A 16,388-nucleotide genomic window follows, 5' to 3' on the forward strand; every position below is an offset into this window, starting at 1 on the left:
TTATTTTTACTGAAGAGAGAGAGGATTAGCATGTGTCTTTTTGGAATAAAGCATGCCATCAGGACTTAAGCAGTTTTTCACTCTGCCCTAGATATCTGCTGTTTCTATTAAAGCAACAGCTACAGAGTCCAGTTTGGTAACTATTCTGTCTACTTAAGCTTCCTTTGCAATGTCAGTGTTTTTATGAGTCTGTGGCTGCTATATAGTAGCTCTGAGGATTGCAAATGACCTCATCAGCAAAATGAAGCTTTGTATATTAGGTTTTGCTTTATGGGCTATATTGTTTGGCCTTAAGAAGAGGTGTGGGGAGTGGTGGGGGAAGCAGAGCAACAACTTACTGTTTAAGCAACCCTGCCCCACCTCCCCCCCCCCCGCAAAAAAAAAAGGCAGAAATAACAGGATGATTATTGACTTCTGCTTTTTGGCCAGAAATGACATAACTGCTTTGCAAACTTTAGACATAAAATTACACAGATTGTAACTATTGTTTTAAGGGAGGTGGGGGCAACTCACCCTTCCTCGGGAGACATTTCATTTGTCAGATGAACAAGAAGGTATGGAGGATATTTGGAAGGAATCTGAAGAAACTGAGCATGCCATGCTAAATTTAAGGTGATGGCAGATGTTAAGTATGAGGCTTGTGTTTAGACTGACTTCCTGTTTGTAAAATCCGGAGGTTGTTTGTATACTTTGCTAGAAAACTGTTTAGTTACTGGATCCTGCTGCTATCCCATCTGGAGGGAAACAAACTGCAGACAGTGAAGATGATTTTTTGGTTGTTTATACCGTGGGCAGGTGAGAGAGTAGGAAACTTGTGTTGCGGTCACATGAGGTATCGGGAGAGGCCAGGAAAGTTGTGTGATGTCAGCTCAGCACCTGCCAATATCTCTGTCTAGCTTTTTTTTATTGTTACGTATGTATTGCATTGATAAAATATGTCAGGTTTTTGCCTCCTGCATAAGTGAAAAGATTTTTCAATATAGAGAGTTAGTAAAATGTCCCAGCCTGCAATGTGATGAAAAGCTTTAGGAAAAATATTTGCATGGTTAAGCCCAGAAGTGCCTCTTTGTTCCTGCTCCAGAAGAATATGCAGAAGTGTAAGTAGATATATCCGCTTTGATTATTGGTCCAGTTGCCTGAACAGCAAACGCTGATTTCCGTCCTGTTCCTGGACCACTGACTAACTGGGATTGGAACGTGACACTGGAGGTTTATATGTGCGCTTGGTTAGTCTTCTGTCTCGCGCTCCCACCGGTTAATGAGAGCTCGAGGTAAAGAGAGTTAAGTCTTCTGCTAAGGTTTCTCACACCAAATACACCACTTCCGCTTGTCTTTGAGGGAGTTGGAGAAAACATGCTTCTCATCTTTATCCTTCCTGACCCTCTACTATTACAGATACAGTTACAGGGTAATGTCACTGGAGCTCTGAGCACTGGGAAATAATCATGGGACACCAAAGGTGAAATACTATCCACATTGAAACCATTGAGAAAATTCCTGCTGTCTGCAGGGGGTGCCACGTTTCATTCACCTTGTTTGTTTTACTGGGAAAGACTAGCCACCCAGGACTGGTTCTTCTGATACTGTTCATAGGTTGGAAGTAGTGTACTCTCTGAACCATCATGTGCATTACTAGTCCAAGTGCAAGACAAGGGTAAATCATGATTTATAAAATGCTTCACTGTAATGACTATAAGGTTAGTTTCCCTATAGGTCACAAATCACAAACCATTAAATTTGCAAAGGTCATAATTCGAAATAAATAGGCAAATTATGCTTACATATTAGTACAACAGATATCAACTAGTGCTATATGAGAGAGTGTCGGTATCCTAATGTATCCTTCAGCTTCCAACAGTTTCAGTAGCATAGTAAAAACACAAAACAGAGATGGTGGAATATAGCAACTTTAACGAGGTGGGAGGAACAGATTTAGTATGTGTGTGCATATATATAACCTGATATTAGTAGCAACTTTGAACTGATATTAGTAGCAACTTTAATCTGCTGTGTTTGACAATACAGCAGATTAAGTTACAGTCGGCAGACTGGGACAGCTGCACTAATTCTTTCTTTGCTGTTACAGAGCTTTTCCATGCTGCTGTTCCTATGGGGAAGGGCAATGAAGCTGGTGAAAGGATTAAAGAACAAGTCTTACGAGGAATGGCTGAGGGGGGTGGGAGCATTTAGCCTGGAGAAAAGGAGGCTTGGGGACCTTATCACTCTATAAACTACCTGACAGGAGGTGTTAGGGGAGTTGGGGTTGGGGTTGGTCTCTTCTCCTAGCTAACAAATGACAGGATGAGACGAAATGGCCTCCAGTTGTGCCAGAGATGTTTAAATTGGATATTAGGAAAAATTTCTTCGCTGAATGGGTTGTCAAGCACTGGAGAACAGGCTACCCAGGGAAGTGGCGGAGTCTCCATCCCTGGAGGTGTTTAAAAGGTGTGTGTAGGTGTGGCATTTAGGGACGTGGTTTAGCGGTGGACCCTGGCAGTGTTGCGTTAATAGTTGGACTTGGCAATCTTGGAGGTCTTTCCAGCCTCAGTGATTCTGTGATTATATTCAGTAGCTAAGATAATTTGCTTTTACTTCTTTTCCTCAACTCCCTCATTTATGCTTATCCAGAAATAAATTATTAAATGTATTACCCTAGTTTAAGAATGATTTGCCTTGATGTTTGATCCTTTCATGTCCATAAGCCTGGGCAGGATAGAGCCAGTCACTAGTACTTCCATTTTTGTCTTTTCCTAGGTGGTCTTGTGTATTTCAACAGAAAGGAATATTAGAGCTTTTCAGGTACCTGGGATAAGTGCTTTGGGGTACTGTTGAGGATAATGGTAGAAAATTGCTTTGGAAAAGGTGATTTAAACAGCAACTACTTTGGAGACAATATGCAGCTAGTTCTGCCTTTTTAAATAGTTGCAGGCAACAGCAGAGGATAGTTCGTCCTGAATGTCCTGTGCTGTCAGTTTGAAGAAACCTGTTTGATTTTTGTGGGAGGGTTGTGGTTATTCTGAATTTTCCTGCATTTCTGATAATCGGATATGTTGCATAGATGATGCACTGCTTTTCCTCAGGGATGTTTGTGTTGCTTTTTTTGCCTTCTGACCCTACATCACCCACTTGCTGTCTTTTTAAATCAGCCTGTTCATACCTGGTAAGTCCTCTGCAGATCTGACCACTCTACCCTCCTTTGTTTTTTTATTCACCTCATGTTCTTTTAGCCTCAATCCTTCGTTACACCAGATATTGGCCGCTTTCCCTAGTATATGCAGTAATACTTGGAGATGTATATGTTCTACTAAACCTTTTAAAAATAACTTGTAGTGAATGTGAGGGGAAGAATAAAAGGTTATCACCCCCATGGCAGACTGTGAACAGAGGTCCCACAAAAATCTGGTTGGTGCAATTCAGCAGCTTGCAGATATGCTTGGAAAATGGTTTGTAGTAAGGCCTTGCAATCTGCAGTGTAGCAGTTGGGAGCAGGCAGCAGAGGCTGGCAGAAACCTCCTCAACCAGTTTTGTTGCAGAAGAACCATAATGTAATTCTTCCTCAAGGAAGAAATGCATCCCCTTTAAACTTAAATCTTAGCTTTTGTTTCACAAATGGATGTCTTCACTGGAGGGAATTCAGCTGTTGAGAGAGTTGCAGAAGTGTTACATATGATTTTGAAGATACTGCTTTTCTCAATTAGCATGGTAAATAAGGACATTCTGGGGAATTTTTTTTTTCTTTTTTGCTTAGGTTGATACAGTTCATGGTTCATCACAGATACACTAGATGTATGAGTAAGGTAAATGAAATCAAAAAGCCTGCAGATAGTTCAGGATGTATATGACTACCACTTGGGGCACATATCTCTCTGTAATTCTTTCCTTATGATCTGTTGTTTAATCAGAGAGCTTTAGGTCTGTTTGAATTGCAGAAAGAAGGAAACATGCAAAAATATCCAGTCAGACTAGCCTGAGGGGGTTGATGATTGATAGAGTAATCATTTGTTTAACAAAGGATTCTACTCCACAGAGTTATCCCTTCTCTTGTAGTGTCAGAACCAAGTGTAGCAGCAGCAGTGCAGTGCTCTAGAAGAGTGAGTTTGTAGAATAGAAAGGGTGTTCTGATACCTGACATTCCTTGAATTTGTTTGTGACTCGTTCTGAGTTGTTTTTCAGCTGACTCCTAAGTTTCTTCTTGGCGGATTGCTCTTTGCTGTCACCTTCAAACACCCCAGTCCAGGAAACTGCGCGTAGTAATAGATCTCTGATTTCAACAGTATGAGGAGGGTGAACATGTTCCTTTTTAGTAGAGGATGTGTTCATACATATAGTGTGTACATGGAGAAGAACTGTGATGTCACGTTGTATTTAATGTTTACCCTAAAACAGATGGATCTCTTAAAAATATCTTCTTTCTTTCTTTTTTTCTTCCTTTACAGGTGTTACGAGTAGCAGTGAATGCTCCTGTGGACGTAATCATTTTACATGTGCTGTCAGTGCTTTTGGTGAATGCACGTGTATCCCTGCTCAGTGGCAATGTGATGGAGACAATGACTGTGGGGACCACAGTGATGAAGATGGCTGCAGTAAGAATACCATCTTTGACTTGGATTTGGGAAAATAGAATGTCTTTTTCTCTTCTGGTGCTTCTCTGTTTTACAGGCAAATCATGCCATTTGTATGACTGATGTTTTGAGTTGTAGATGACCTACTTTTGACTGACTTCAGTACTCAGAGTCCAACAGAGCACCAGCATAAAGCACAGCAAAACACCCACTCTGGCTTTTGCAGCTGGTTTTTAGATGGCTGTTGGACATGAATATTTTAGAGGGAGAAGAGGAACAGAGAGAAGTACTTTTTTTTTCCCACCCTTGCAAAAGCACTGTCTGTGAACTAAATTATACAGTTTTGCTGTAAATATGAATGGAAAATAAACAGTGTGAAGAAGTGTTTGGAGAGTGTCTGCCCTCCTAAGTAAAATTCTAGTTTATGTCCTGGCTGCCCTATAAAGGGAGGGAAAGGTAAACACTGTCATAATATTCATTGGTCTTGGGATCTGCTGAGAGAAGTTACCTTGCAGCTACTGCGTATCTGCATAGTGTTGACATCTCTGTAGCTGAGCCCAGCTAGGTGAGAATTGATGTATAATGTCAGTTTGAGTGGGTTTAGCATGATACAGATTAATAGAGAAAGCCTCTTTCCCTGGAGTCACAAGTAAGTTGCTTTCTTACCTCATCTCTTTGGATTGCACAGACGGTGGCAGAATTGAAGGGTGGAAAAAAAGGCCCGTTTTCATGGAACTCCTTTCCTGAAAGGAAACCCTAGAGCTGAAGATTTAAGGCTCCTGTCAAGGAACATGAATGAGGAGGAATTTATCTTCTCTGATGGATCTTTCTTTAACCTTCCCTGGTTTCTGCTGTTGATTAGTTGTATGGAAAGGAGCTTTCCTCATCTTTGAAATGCTGTTTTAGAGAACCTCTTCTTCCTTAAGTCTGGGAGGTATCAACCTAACTTTGTGAAAATATGTTTCCTTCTCACTTCTTGTTTCTTCAAATTTTGCAAATATTGAGCAGTGTGGAAGACCTTGAGTGAAAAACAGGGTTTTGATAAATTGGCTACCTGCAAATTGAGATGATCAGTGTTTGGTTTAAAGATGATTAGTGAAAGGGTTGTTGGGCAAGGAAGTGACTTTAACTGGAGAAATCAAAAAAGGGGATGAAAACCCTGCATGTTTACATCCAGTAAAGAAAAGGGCCAATATGAAAACTTGCTATGCTCGAAAAAGAGGAAATGAGGATCTGGGAATTGAAGAAATAAAATTAAAGTCTCAAAAGAACAGGACGGAGGAGGCTCTGTACAATTGCACAGGCTAAAAAAGGAGAATCTGAGCAGGAATAAGGGGTTTGGGGAGGTAAGGAATATCCAATAGCTAAACTGGTTTTACTGGCTTATTATTAAGCACAGAGGAAGATTCCTTTTTGTTTGTTTGTTTGTTTGTTTGTTTGCTGGGGAGGTGGGGAAGCAGGGGGATGATGGTGGGATTGTTTTGGATTTTTTTGGTGGGCTCAGTAATGATTTAGACGGGTGATACTTGTTGGTATGATCTTCTTTGTAATTCAACAACATTATACTTTGAGCCTGGAAAGTTTTAAGCCAAGTAGGCAGGGTAGGTAGGACTAGGGGGCGGGAGAGATAAGATCTTCCATAGGAACTAGCAGGAGGTGGTTCAAAGCTAACAAGTTGTTTGTTCATACAACGTATGCTTAAGCTGCAAATCTCCTTGCCACAAAACACTGATTCTGAAATTTCAAACATTCTCAGGTAGCAGTCTCATAAGTTAATGGATGTATAATCCACTGAGGACTGTTAAAGATGAATATGCCACCTCTTGTTTGGAATTCTTTGTATTACAAATAGAGGCAGATTTTGTGTTCTGAGGAACAAAAAAGGCAACAAAAAAAGCTTCTATTGACAGCAAAAGGAGGGCTAAGGAGAGTCTCCGTCTTTTAGTGGATGCAGAGGGTAGAATAGTGTCAGAAAACTGATGAAAAGGCTGAGTTACTTAATGCCTTCTTTGCCCTAGTCTTTAATGCCAAAACCACTTGTCCTTAGGATACGCAGCTCCTAGAGCTGGAAGTTAGTGACAGGAACCTGACTGAAACCCTCATAAGCCAGAAGGCAATGGTTAGTGACCTGCTATGCCAATTAAACACCTACAAGTCTATGGACCCAGATGGGATGCACCCAAGAGTGCTGAGGGAGGTGGCAGAAGAACTTGCCAAGCCAATTTCAATCATTTGCCAGTAGTCCTGGTTAACTGGAGAAGTTGCATTTGACTGGAAATAGCAAATGTAACACTCATCTACAAGAAGGGTCGAGGATGATTCAGGGAGTTACAGGCCTGTCAGCCTGACCTCAATGCTGGGGAAGGTCATGGAGCAGATCATCCTGAGTGCCATCACACAACACGTGCAGGACAACCAAGGGATCAGGCCCAGCCAACATGGGTTTACAAAAGGCAGGTCCTGCTTGACCAACCTGCTCTACTTCTATGACAAAGTGACCTGTGTCATGGATGAGGGAAAGGCTGTGGATGTTGTCTACGTAGACATCAGTAAAGCCTTTGACACCATCTCCCACAGCATTCTCCTGGAGGAAGTGGTTGCTTACAGTTTGGATGGGTGCACAGTTCTCTGGGTAGAAATCCAACTGGATGGCCAGGCCCAGAGAGTGGTAGTGACTGGAGTTAAATCCACCTAGTGGTGTTCCCTGGGGCTCAGTATTGGGGTCAGTCCTGTTTATTATCTTTATCTCTCAGTCAGTTTGCAGACAACACCAAGATGGGCAGGAGCACTGATCTCCTGGAGAGTAGGAAGGCTCTACAGAGGGATCTGAACAGGCTGGTTCAGCGGGCTGAGGACAACTGTCTGAGGTTCAACAAGGCAAAATGCCAAGTCCTGCCTTTGGGTCACAACAACCCCAGGCATCGCTACAGGCTGGGGGATGAGTGGCTGGAAAGCTGCCTGTGGAAGAGAACCTGGGGGTGCTGGTCGACAGCAGCTGAACATGAGCCAACAGTGTGTCCAGGTGGCCAAGAAGGCCAATGGCATCCTGGCCTGTATTAGAAACGGTGTGGCCAGCAGGATCAGGGCCACAGTGATCGTCCCCCTGTACAAGTCTCTGGCAAGGCCGCACCTTGAATGCTGTGTCCAGTTTTGGGCCCCTCCCTTCAGAAAGGACATTGAGGTGCTGGAGCATGTCCAGAGAAGGGCAATGAAGCTGGTGAAGGGTCTAGAAAGCATGTCTTAGGAGAAGCGGCTGAGGGAGCTGGGGTTGTTTAGCCTGGAGGAGGCTCAGGAGGGACCTTGTAGCCCTCTTCAACTACCTGAAAGTAGGTTGTAGTGAGGTGGATGTCAGTCTCTTCACTCGTGTCTCAAGTGAAAGAATGAGAGGAAATGGCCTTAAGTTGCGCCAGGGGAGATTCAGATTAGGTATTAGAAAAAAATTTTTCACTGAAAGAGTGATTAAACACTGGAATAAGTTGTCCAGGGAGGTGGTAGAGTCACTGTCTCTGGAAGTGTTCAAGAGATGTCTGTATGTGTCACTTGAGGGTCTGGTTTAGGGGTGATTTAGGTGGTGCTGAGTTGACGGTTGGACAAAGGTCTCTTCCAAGTTTGATGATTCTGTAATTCTGTGATCTCATTCAGAACATAACTTGTGCTGTAGGTCTCTACAATTTAGTGAGAGATGTAAGCTATCAGGTACCAAGAAGGACAGTAGATTTGACAAGTTAGGAGGGGAGATAAAGAGCAGCATTATTCAGAGTAGAAAAGTGACTCAAGGGGAAGGACTAGAATATGAGTTGCCTTTTTGAATATTGTGTTGTGGTAGAAAAAATACAAAGAGGAGAACCTTTTTCAGCTGACAACCCTTATACTTTGAGTGCAATTTAGTGGAAATATGAAAGCAAAAATAAAAGTTAAGCAATGGGGCTAAGGATACTGTAGAAATGTTAAGTACACGGCTTTCATGGAGTGAGATTTTGGACTTCTCTGTTTTGAATTTGATTTATATATTTATTTATTGACTTCTACCAGGTTTGAAACCAGTCAGTTTCTTTTAAATACAAATACTGACCTGAAGGTTTGGGTCGTCATGATGAAGTCATCATACAAGGCCCAGATATATTAAAGGCCTAGTTAAAAAATTACTGAGATTCCTCAGAAACCATGGGGCTAGTCTTCATGCTGGAATGGGCCCAGTGGTTCATGCTGACTTATGAATCTCATTTAGTGCAACCACTTATATGGACTCTAATGAGATGCTAAAACAATCTGGATTCTTTTCCAGCAATGTATGGATGTGCAGCTCTGAGTTTTAAAGACAGAAATTATAATATCATCAAGTAGATGTGTCTGATTAGAAGAGTGAAATGTTTGCAAGGAATCCCATCTTTCCCTGTCCTGCTACAACCTAGTTTTAGAATTTTCTTTTTTTTCTCCTGTGACTGTCCTAACTTTCCAGAGGAATAAAACTGTAACCATACTTTTTTACGGTGTACTTTCCTTCCGTGTATCATATGCTCATATGTATACTGTAAACCAATACAACAAGAAGAACAAGTTCCTGAGAAAATTCTATTTCCTTGGGAAAAAGAGAGGAGAATGGGAAGACACTGGATTGTTGGACTCCTAATAAAGCAAGAGAGCGAAACACAGGCTGGGCATAAAGGTGAAAATTGGTTTAGCAAGTCACGATTCAGTCTTGCATCTCTGTCTATATAGTCCTGCATGTACTTGAGTAATTGATTGGAGTTCACTAAATTCTCTATTAATGCAATTTTCTAACCTTGCATGGGTAATCTGTCACTTTGTTAAAGAATGACAGCTTGAAACGCAGTGCATGTGATGTAAAAAAAAAAAAAAAGGAAAAGAAAAGCAAGATACTTGGCAGTGAGAGGAGTTACAGCTATGAAAAACTAGAGCAGACACAGGGAACACTTACTCCCTTGAGACATTTTCAGTTTCAAGATAAATTCTTAATATGTGGTGAGTTTTCCTTTGTTTAGTTTTTAATGTTCTTTTACAAACTATAAAACAAATTACCACTTTCTGAGTTGGTTGCACTAAGTTTTTCGTCAAATGGTACTGTTTCTGCACATCCCAGACACTTTGCACTTGTTTTGGTGTCCTTGGAATGTCTGCCACTCATAGGTATTTTCCCATTGTTTTAAGGAAAGCCCTGCCTCTGCTTACCTTTGACAGAAACTCTTTTCCTTGCAAATTTGAAGCCCTGCTGTGATGGAAGCCAATTATTCCATGATATGCTTGCTTCCTGCTCTGGATCATGTTTACAAGCCAGAATGCTGTAGTAATAATATCAGTAAGCAACCTCCCAGCTGTCATGCCAGCTTCATAGGCTTTCTCTAGTGTCAGCTCTCTGGCTTGCTGACAGTATCTGGTTTGGAAGCCTTTGCTACACATGCACAGAGTAGCTCAGCTGCCTTCCTGCCTTGTGCCAACAGAGACTACTTTAGACTGTCCCTAAAGAAAACCACATGCAAGCGGAGGAATGGTTTTCATTCTGCCCTCCCGTATGCCCTTTGAAGTCCAGCATGGTGTGAGTGAGTCCTACTTCCTGTGGCAAGGGTGAAAGGACAACTGAGTAAACTTGGCCTGAGAATTCATAAATAGTTCTGTTTCTCCTAAGATACGTCAAATCCTCTCATAACTATCCCCCCAGAAGAGCCTTCTTGATGTGAATTTTGGATCTGTATCATACATAACCAGCCTGTAAATTGATAACTTCTTGGGACACAGAGTTGCTTGCTTAGCTCCATGCACTGTTGTACAATACTTTTTCATTTAAAGGGGCTGAAGGAAGAATTTACTCCTTGTACTTTAAATATTTCTAAAAGTGGTCTGTTCCCATCTCATTGAGAAATCTACACAGTTCCCGTTGAGCTACAATTCATTCAAGTCCAAGAGAGGGTCTCTTCCTTGCCAGGAACAGGACTGTCAGTATAGCCTGCTTATCAGTCCCACAACAAAAATTGTTGAGGTGATGTGAGGATAAAAATCTCACAGGTCTTTTACTAAAATTAATGGAAACATTAAAAGAAATTTTCCCTCTGCCCTTCACTTAATCACCAGTCTTGAGCACAGATGCAATGGCTCAGGTGAAGCTTCATTTCTAAACGTCAAGTTTTATGAATTAGGAACTCCTGTTAAGAGTTTGATATTCTCTTGTAAACACACGAGTTCCATATCTGCAACTTTGTCATTTTATTGAGCTCAGAGTATGTGTGTTTCATTTAAAAGGCATCAGAATTAATGCAGTGCCCCCTCAGGCAGAGTGCTTGTGATCAAAGGGCTGTGAAAGATTGGGTGCTGATACTCTTTTAATTTTTTTCTTTCTTTTTTTTTTGCTTTTGACCAGCAGCATTCTCAAATATAGTTCAGCAGTGTGATTGGAAATATTTTATGCTACTCTGGAACTAGGGTTTCCAAAACATCTGTTAGTAAAATGCAGTGTCTCCTATTTCTTTCTGAGAGTGGACTAACACCCTTTATTTCTGTTACTGGACTTTTTGCCCACTGAGCTGCAGATCTCAGCAAACAGATCTCTGTTTGTGGATATCTGAGTACTCATACACAGGCATGGCTGTGGACATAGCTGGGGGTCAGGCTGCAGTTCTCTAGGTAGTATGATTATTTTTTTTCAGTTGTATTTATTTTTTAAATTAACTTCTCATTCTTCACATGAATGAGAGTTTGTCTTATTAAACAACCAGTATTGTTCAAACTGCTGTGTTCCAGACCTGAACACTGGTTGCTTGCTGTTCTTGGGTACAAAGCAACCTGCTCACCACAGGCAATAGGGATAAAGTGTTCAAAGGACAGTGGGACGTGATTCAGTCTGCGTTTCACCTTATAAACTTCCCTTTTCCCCCGCCCTCCCCCTTCCCCTTCTGCTTGGCAATAAAAGAGCGTCCTGTGTAATAGGAGTTGGGAGGGGGGAGGACTAGCAGGCTTATGATAGACATAGCTTTGCTGAAACCTTGGATGATGTCCAGTGTGACCATGCAGAGGGATGAGCTCAGGGAAATGGCTGGAAGTTCAAAGACCTTTTTGTATTGCTCACTGTCAGTTGACAGATGTGTTCTCTTGAGCTGTTGCTACTCAGCCTTGCTCTTTCCCTTGGCTGGCTCCCTTTCCTTGAGCTTGCTCCCTGTCCTGCCTCTCTGCTCTGCCTGGGGATGGTGAGTTGGTCCCTGTCTGTCTAGGCATTTGCCTGCCTTCAGCTCCATTCTAGGACTTGGCTTAGCTCATCTCTTTTAGGAAAATATTGTTTCCTTGCATAGATATGGAGAGATCAAGCTGGAATTGAGCAGGGAAGGGGAGTTGAGTCTGAAGTGTGTTTACTGTTGGCATTACCTAATCCTTCTATGAGTCGTGGTGAAAACATGTTAGTGCAATCTGTGATTGCTTGCTCATCAGTTGAAGCGATGCCTATGAAGAACTTGTAGCTGTCTTAGGAAATAATAAATATCCTTCATTTTACAGGTTGGAGAAGGGGGCTAAAGAGGCAGAACTGTCCCATGGTCATGCGTCTGTATCAAGCTGGAAAGAGAATATGGGGGTTCAGTTTCTAGTCTTCTAGATGCTAATCCAGCTTGTCCTCCAGCAAGATGAAGAGGTCTTGCTCTATCTCTGTCAGCGAAAGGAGTTCCTGCTGCTTCAGTTGTATTGCCATGTGCTCTTCTTCTGACCATGGGTTTTAAAATAAGCTATATGAGTTAAAGCAATACACTTACCAGATTGTATAGCTGCTCCATCATGTCAGGACAAAATATAGTGGAGGTTGTTTGAGTGTCCTAAGTGTGACCTCTTAAGTTCTGAATTTCCTCCTAAGTTCAAATTTCCAAACACTTTGGATGTATTTTCAACTGTACTAAACATTCACTCTGGGCTAGTGATATGCCCTCAGCTTTAACTCCATAGGAATAAAACACATCAAAATATGAAGTAATAAATGTCCAGCAAAAGAGCTGATTAATAACAACCCTAGAGGAAAGGGCTGTACAGTGGAACTGAAGCCTAATATGTTTAGAAAAATAGAAGGAAACAGGAATTTTCCGTGTAGGCTGTTTGCTTTTTAATGGGAAGAAGGAATGATGGATTGGGGGGGCAGAGCTAGGAAGAAGGGGTTAGGAAGAAACTACTCCCAGAATGTCTTGCAGAATCTTCTTTTGAAGCATCTGTTTCTGACCATTATTAAATTCAGGTTCCAATTATATGTGGATCCCTGCCCTGATCCCACTGGCAGTTTCTCTGCTCTATGAGACATTAGCCCTCATTCATTAGTTTGGGATTTTTTATCTAAGTAGGTTTGTGGTTTTTCTTCCTTCTTTAAAGGAATGCTCCTTTAGAAGGGGATTTAACACCACCCCCCTGCCCCTAACCCCCAGTGTTGTCTGGCTAGCACACACTTGCTGTCTGCTGGGCTGGGAATTTGGTTCTCCTAGCAGTTTATGTTTTGCTCTCTTTCTCCTGTGCTACCTCCCCTGTGCTTGAAGCTCGATTTTTATATCTAGGGGGAGTATGAAATTGGCTGAACTGCTCCCTGTAGGGGTGGAATTTCATTTTGTGTTGTTACCTCATGAAGGGGTGCAGCAGTTCAGTGGGTTAATGGTATCCTTCTGAACCAGCGCTAATGGCTTAACCCTCTGGGAACCTGAAGAATTCTCCCCTGGAGAGTCAGCATGCAAATTCCCTTCCAGGTGGCTTCTGTGCAGTCCTTTGGTGATTAGTCACGCTAAAGCATACACTGGGAGGATGGTCATAGTCCTGAAACTGCAGCTGAGGCCAGGGAAGGTTTGCTCAGCATGCAATGTATGGAAGTTGTGCTTGGGGAAGAGAGGTCTTGTGTGGGACTGACCATCTGAGTCCAAAAATGTCTTGGTTTTGTTTGGAAGCAGAGTTTGGGAAGCGGAGAATTTTCCAGTTCCACCTTCCCTTGGGAAAAAGAGGAAGCTCCTTCTTCATTTTGCTGCAGCAACACAGGGGTTCTCAGAGAAAATGCAATGTAAGGAAATGGGTCCAGCTATTGGAAGAACAGGGTGCTGTCAAAACTGGAGGGTGAAAATACAGATTTGTATGCTTCCCTCTCCTTTATACTCCTCTGAGGCCTAGAAGAAGCTGGATATGACCTGGATAGATATCTACATGTGACATCCTGGACATGATGTGAGGGACCTTTTCCTAAGGGCCAGTGCCAAATTCTGTGAGTGTTGAGAGCAGCTACATCTGCAGTGATGTTCTCAGATACAGAAATGCCTATGCCTGCCACACTACAGGAACAGCTGAGAAGATGATCTGAATTTGTGGTTAGAAAAAGAGACGTTAGAGCAAGTCTGAATTTAACTGCACTAGTCTTGTGTATTCTTATGGTGGGGGGCTTTTAGGACAGTCCCTTGGTGAGATATGTTGGAGGACTTGCTATAGAGAGCAGTGAATGATTCAGTTTAGTATAATCCATGCTGCTGTCATAGGACGCTGGCAGCAGTCCTGGGCCGAGGGGAAACAGGGGGTTGAGAAAGCTGGAAAAGCTGAAAATGTGACTGTTTGTTCTCCTTATTTAATCCTTCTCCTTTTGTGTGTGGCTGCTGTCTTCACCTTCTTCTTTTACCCACCTCCCTCTTTTCATACTCCCACCTCCAGGAGAGTGTTGGCAAGGGAAGGAGTAGCAGCATAGCAGAGGAGGGCTGGCCTGCCTGGTGACAGATGGGAGATGCTGTCGGCAAGCTGGGCTGGGATGAAAGGGTTTCAGGCACTAGCCTTTCTAGCCCTCGCCTCTTCACATCGCCCAGCGAATGTTGTTCTTAGGAGACACACCTGTCAGGAACAGTCTTGTGCAGCCCCTTGCCTATCACAGCTGGCAGCACTTAAAAGTATGAACCTCCTGGGGCTGAGTGTTCCTCTCATCTGCGGGGGGAAGAACAGGGCTGATGCTCCCCCTTGAATTCCAGCTTTGTGGCTCCAGGCCTCTTCAAACACTGTGGATTTGTGGTTCCACTCCATTGCCAACAGACTCCTGTGTAGGCAAGCATCATCCCATCCCTGTCCTCTTCTTCTGTCCCTTCTGGAAACCTCTAGCAGGATTTGGATTCTGTTGCCCACACCTGAGGTACAGCAAATTACCCCCAGCAGAGGATTCCTGCTTCGAAGCTTCTCCTTGCAGATTTCTGGACAAAAAAACTGGCAGTCCCCATGCTGAAACACATGCTACAGCATGTTACCTTGTAAAGTCCTGTTCCCCAAAACATTGCTTCTTATAGTTCTCACTCTAAAGAACTTGCTGTGTAATAGAAACAGGATGGACTGCACTAGGAACTAGGCAGGTAAGATGTTAATAGTATAATTTTGCTTGTTAAAAAACAAGTGCAGTTATGGGAGGACAGCAGGCTCAAGGATGAAAGAGAAATAAAGAACTCAGTGTGGGGATTGCAGCAGCTACTTTTTTGTGGAAAGGTCAGTGTTTCTCTCGGGAAGAGAGACTGCCAAGCTACAGACCTACCCTGCCCCCCATCTGAGGAACAGCTCTTCCTGATGACTTGAAATTTTATGTCTTTTGTTTCGAAGAGGTGTAGCCCTGCTCCCTCAGGAGGGAAGGAACTTTACTTTCAGGAAGGAAGCTGGCTGCAGCTCCATGAGGTGTTTCTTTGCTCTTGCAGTGCTGCCCACTTGCTCTCCCTTGGACTTCCACTGTGACAACGGAAAATGTATCCGCCGGTCATGGGTCTGCGATGGAGACAATGACTGTGAGGATGATTCTGATGAACAGGACTGCCGTAAGTCACCTCTGAGGGAAGAGGGTGGGTGCAGTGCCCGCCTGCCATGGCTAGAGAAAGTTGACCCTTTTTATTGCAGGAATTGAAGAGTTTATTCACTGAATCAGACTTCTGTGTTGAAGTAAGCTATATCTTGACTCTGACAGAGGTGTGTACCTCTAAGCCCTTCTGTCTTGGCACCTGGCTTGCTATTTAGCTGCCTGTTCTGGGGGGAGGGGATGCTTCTCCATCCAGCTGTAGAACCGTTTATGCCCTGCAGCCTTGCTAGTTAATATCCCATGAAGCACTTCCCTGAGCTGAGCTCTTTGTGCCCTCCCCTGTTTGTGGAAACACCTAACCCCTGCCAAATCTTACTGAATTGGATGTCTGGCTGACTTCCTGTGGCCTCAGGTTCCACTGTCTGACTTTTCTGTGGTGCTGGGCTGTCATCAGCATCCTGTCCCTTCAAACAGAGCTCCTTGAGGAGAGGGAGATGCTGTAAGGATATTGCCCACACAGAGACGGGTTCCCTGAAAGCTGTCTGTCTGCTGCCATGTGGGGTGCCATCCTCAGAAGATTTGCCATGGTAGCCTGTTAGCTGTGAACATTGCTGATGTGCTTCTACAAATTATTAAAATGGAGGAAATTTTGCCTGAGTCTTTGACTTTCAGCCCCCTCCTTTCCCCTTTGTGCTGAGGACAAGAGTTACTTGTGGTTGGCTTCCATTAGGAAAAGGTGTTCAGGGATACAACTTTCATTCTCCACAACAAGTCATCAGATCTGTACTTGGCAACACATGTTCTGTAGCACTGGAGCTTCAGCTTTGCTGTAACTGTGCTGGCGTCAGGCTGCAGTTGGGAGCAGAACTGTTCTACTCTCTGGTTGAGGTGGTTGCAGCTCCTTAGTAAGCATCACTCCGCAGCCCTTGAATTCTACAAAAGTTTTGTGCATGCTGCTCCAGAGTGACACTGATGAAGGAACCCCATCTCAAGAAATGTGAAAATAAAGCTCTTGGCTGTAAAGTATTCCCTGTCCACTCCTTGCATGGAAATCAATTCAC

General features: G+C 43.1%; 1 protein-coding gene across 3 annotated transcripts in view; it reads left to right on the forward strand.

Annotated features, from left to right (window-relative positions):
- Nucleotides 1–16,388, forward strand: part of LRP4 (LDL receptor related protein 4) — an 87,692-nt gene that overhangs the window by 40,031 nt on the left and 31,273 nt on the right. For all 3 annotated transcript variants that reach the window (XM_018082750.2, XM_018082751.2, XM_029964174.1), the window contains exons 2-3: nt 4,437–4,583; nt 15,233–15,349. In XM_018082750.2, the coding sequence (XP_017938239.1) occupies nt 4,437–4,583; nt 15,233–15,349 (264 nt within the window). The remainder of the gene's footprint in view (nt 1–4,436; nt 4,584–15,232; nt 15,350–16,388) is intronic.

The sequence above is a fragment of the Manacus vitellinus genome, unplaced genomic scaffold (assembly GCF_001715985.3).
Source record: "Manacus vitellinus isolate BGI_N305 unplaced genomic scaffold, ASM171598v3 scaffold_6_pilon, whole genome shotgun sequence".
Lineage (NCBI taxonomy): Eukaryota > Metazoa > Chordata > Aves > Passeriformes > Pipridae > Manacus > Manacus vitellinus.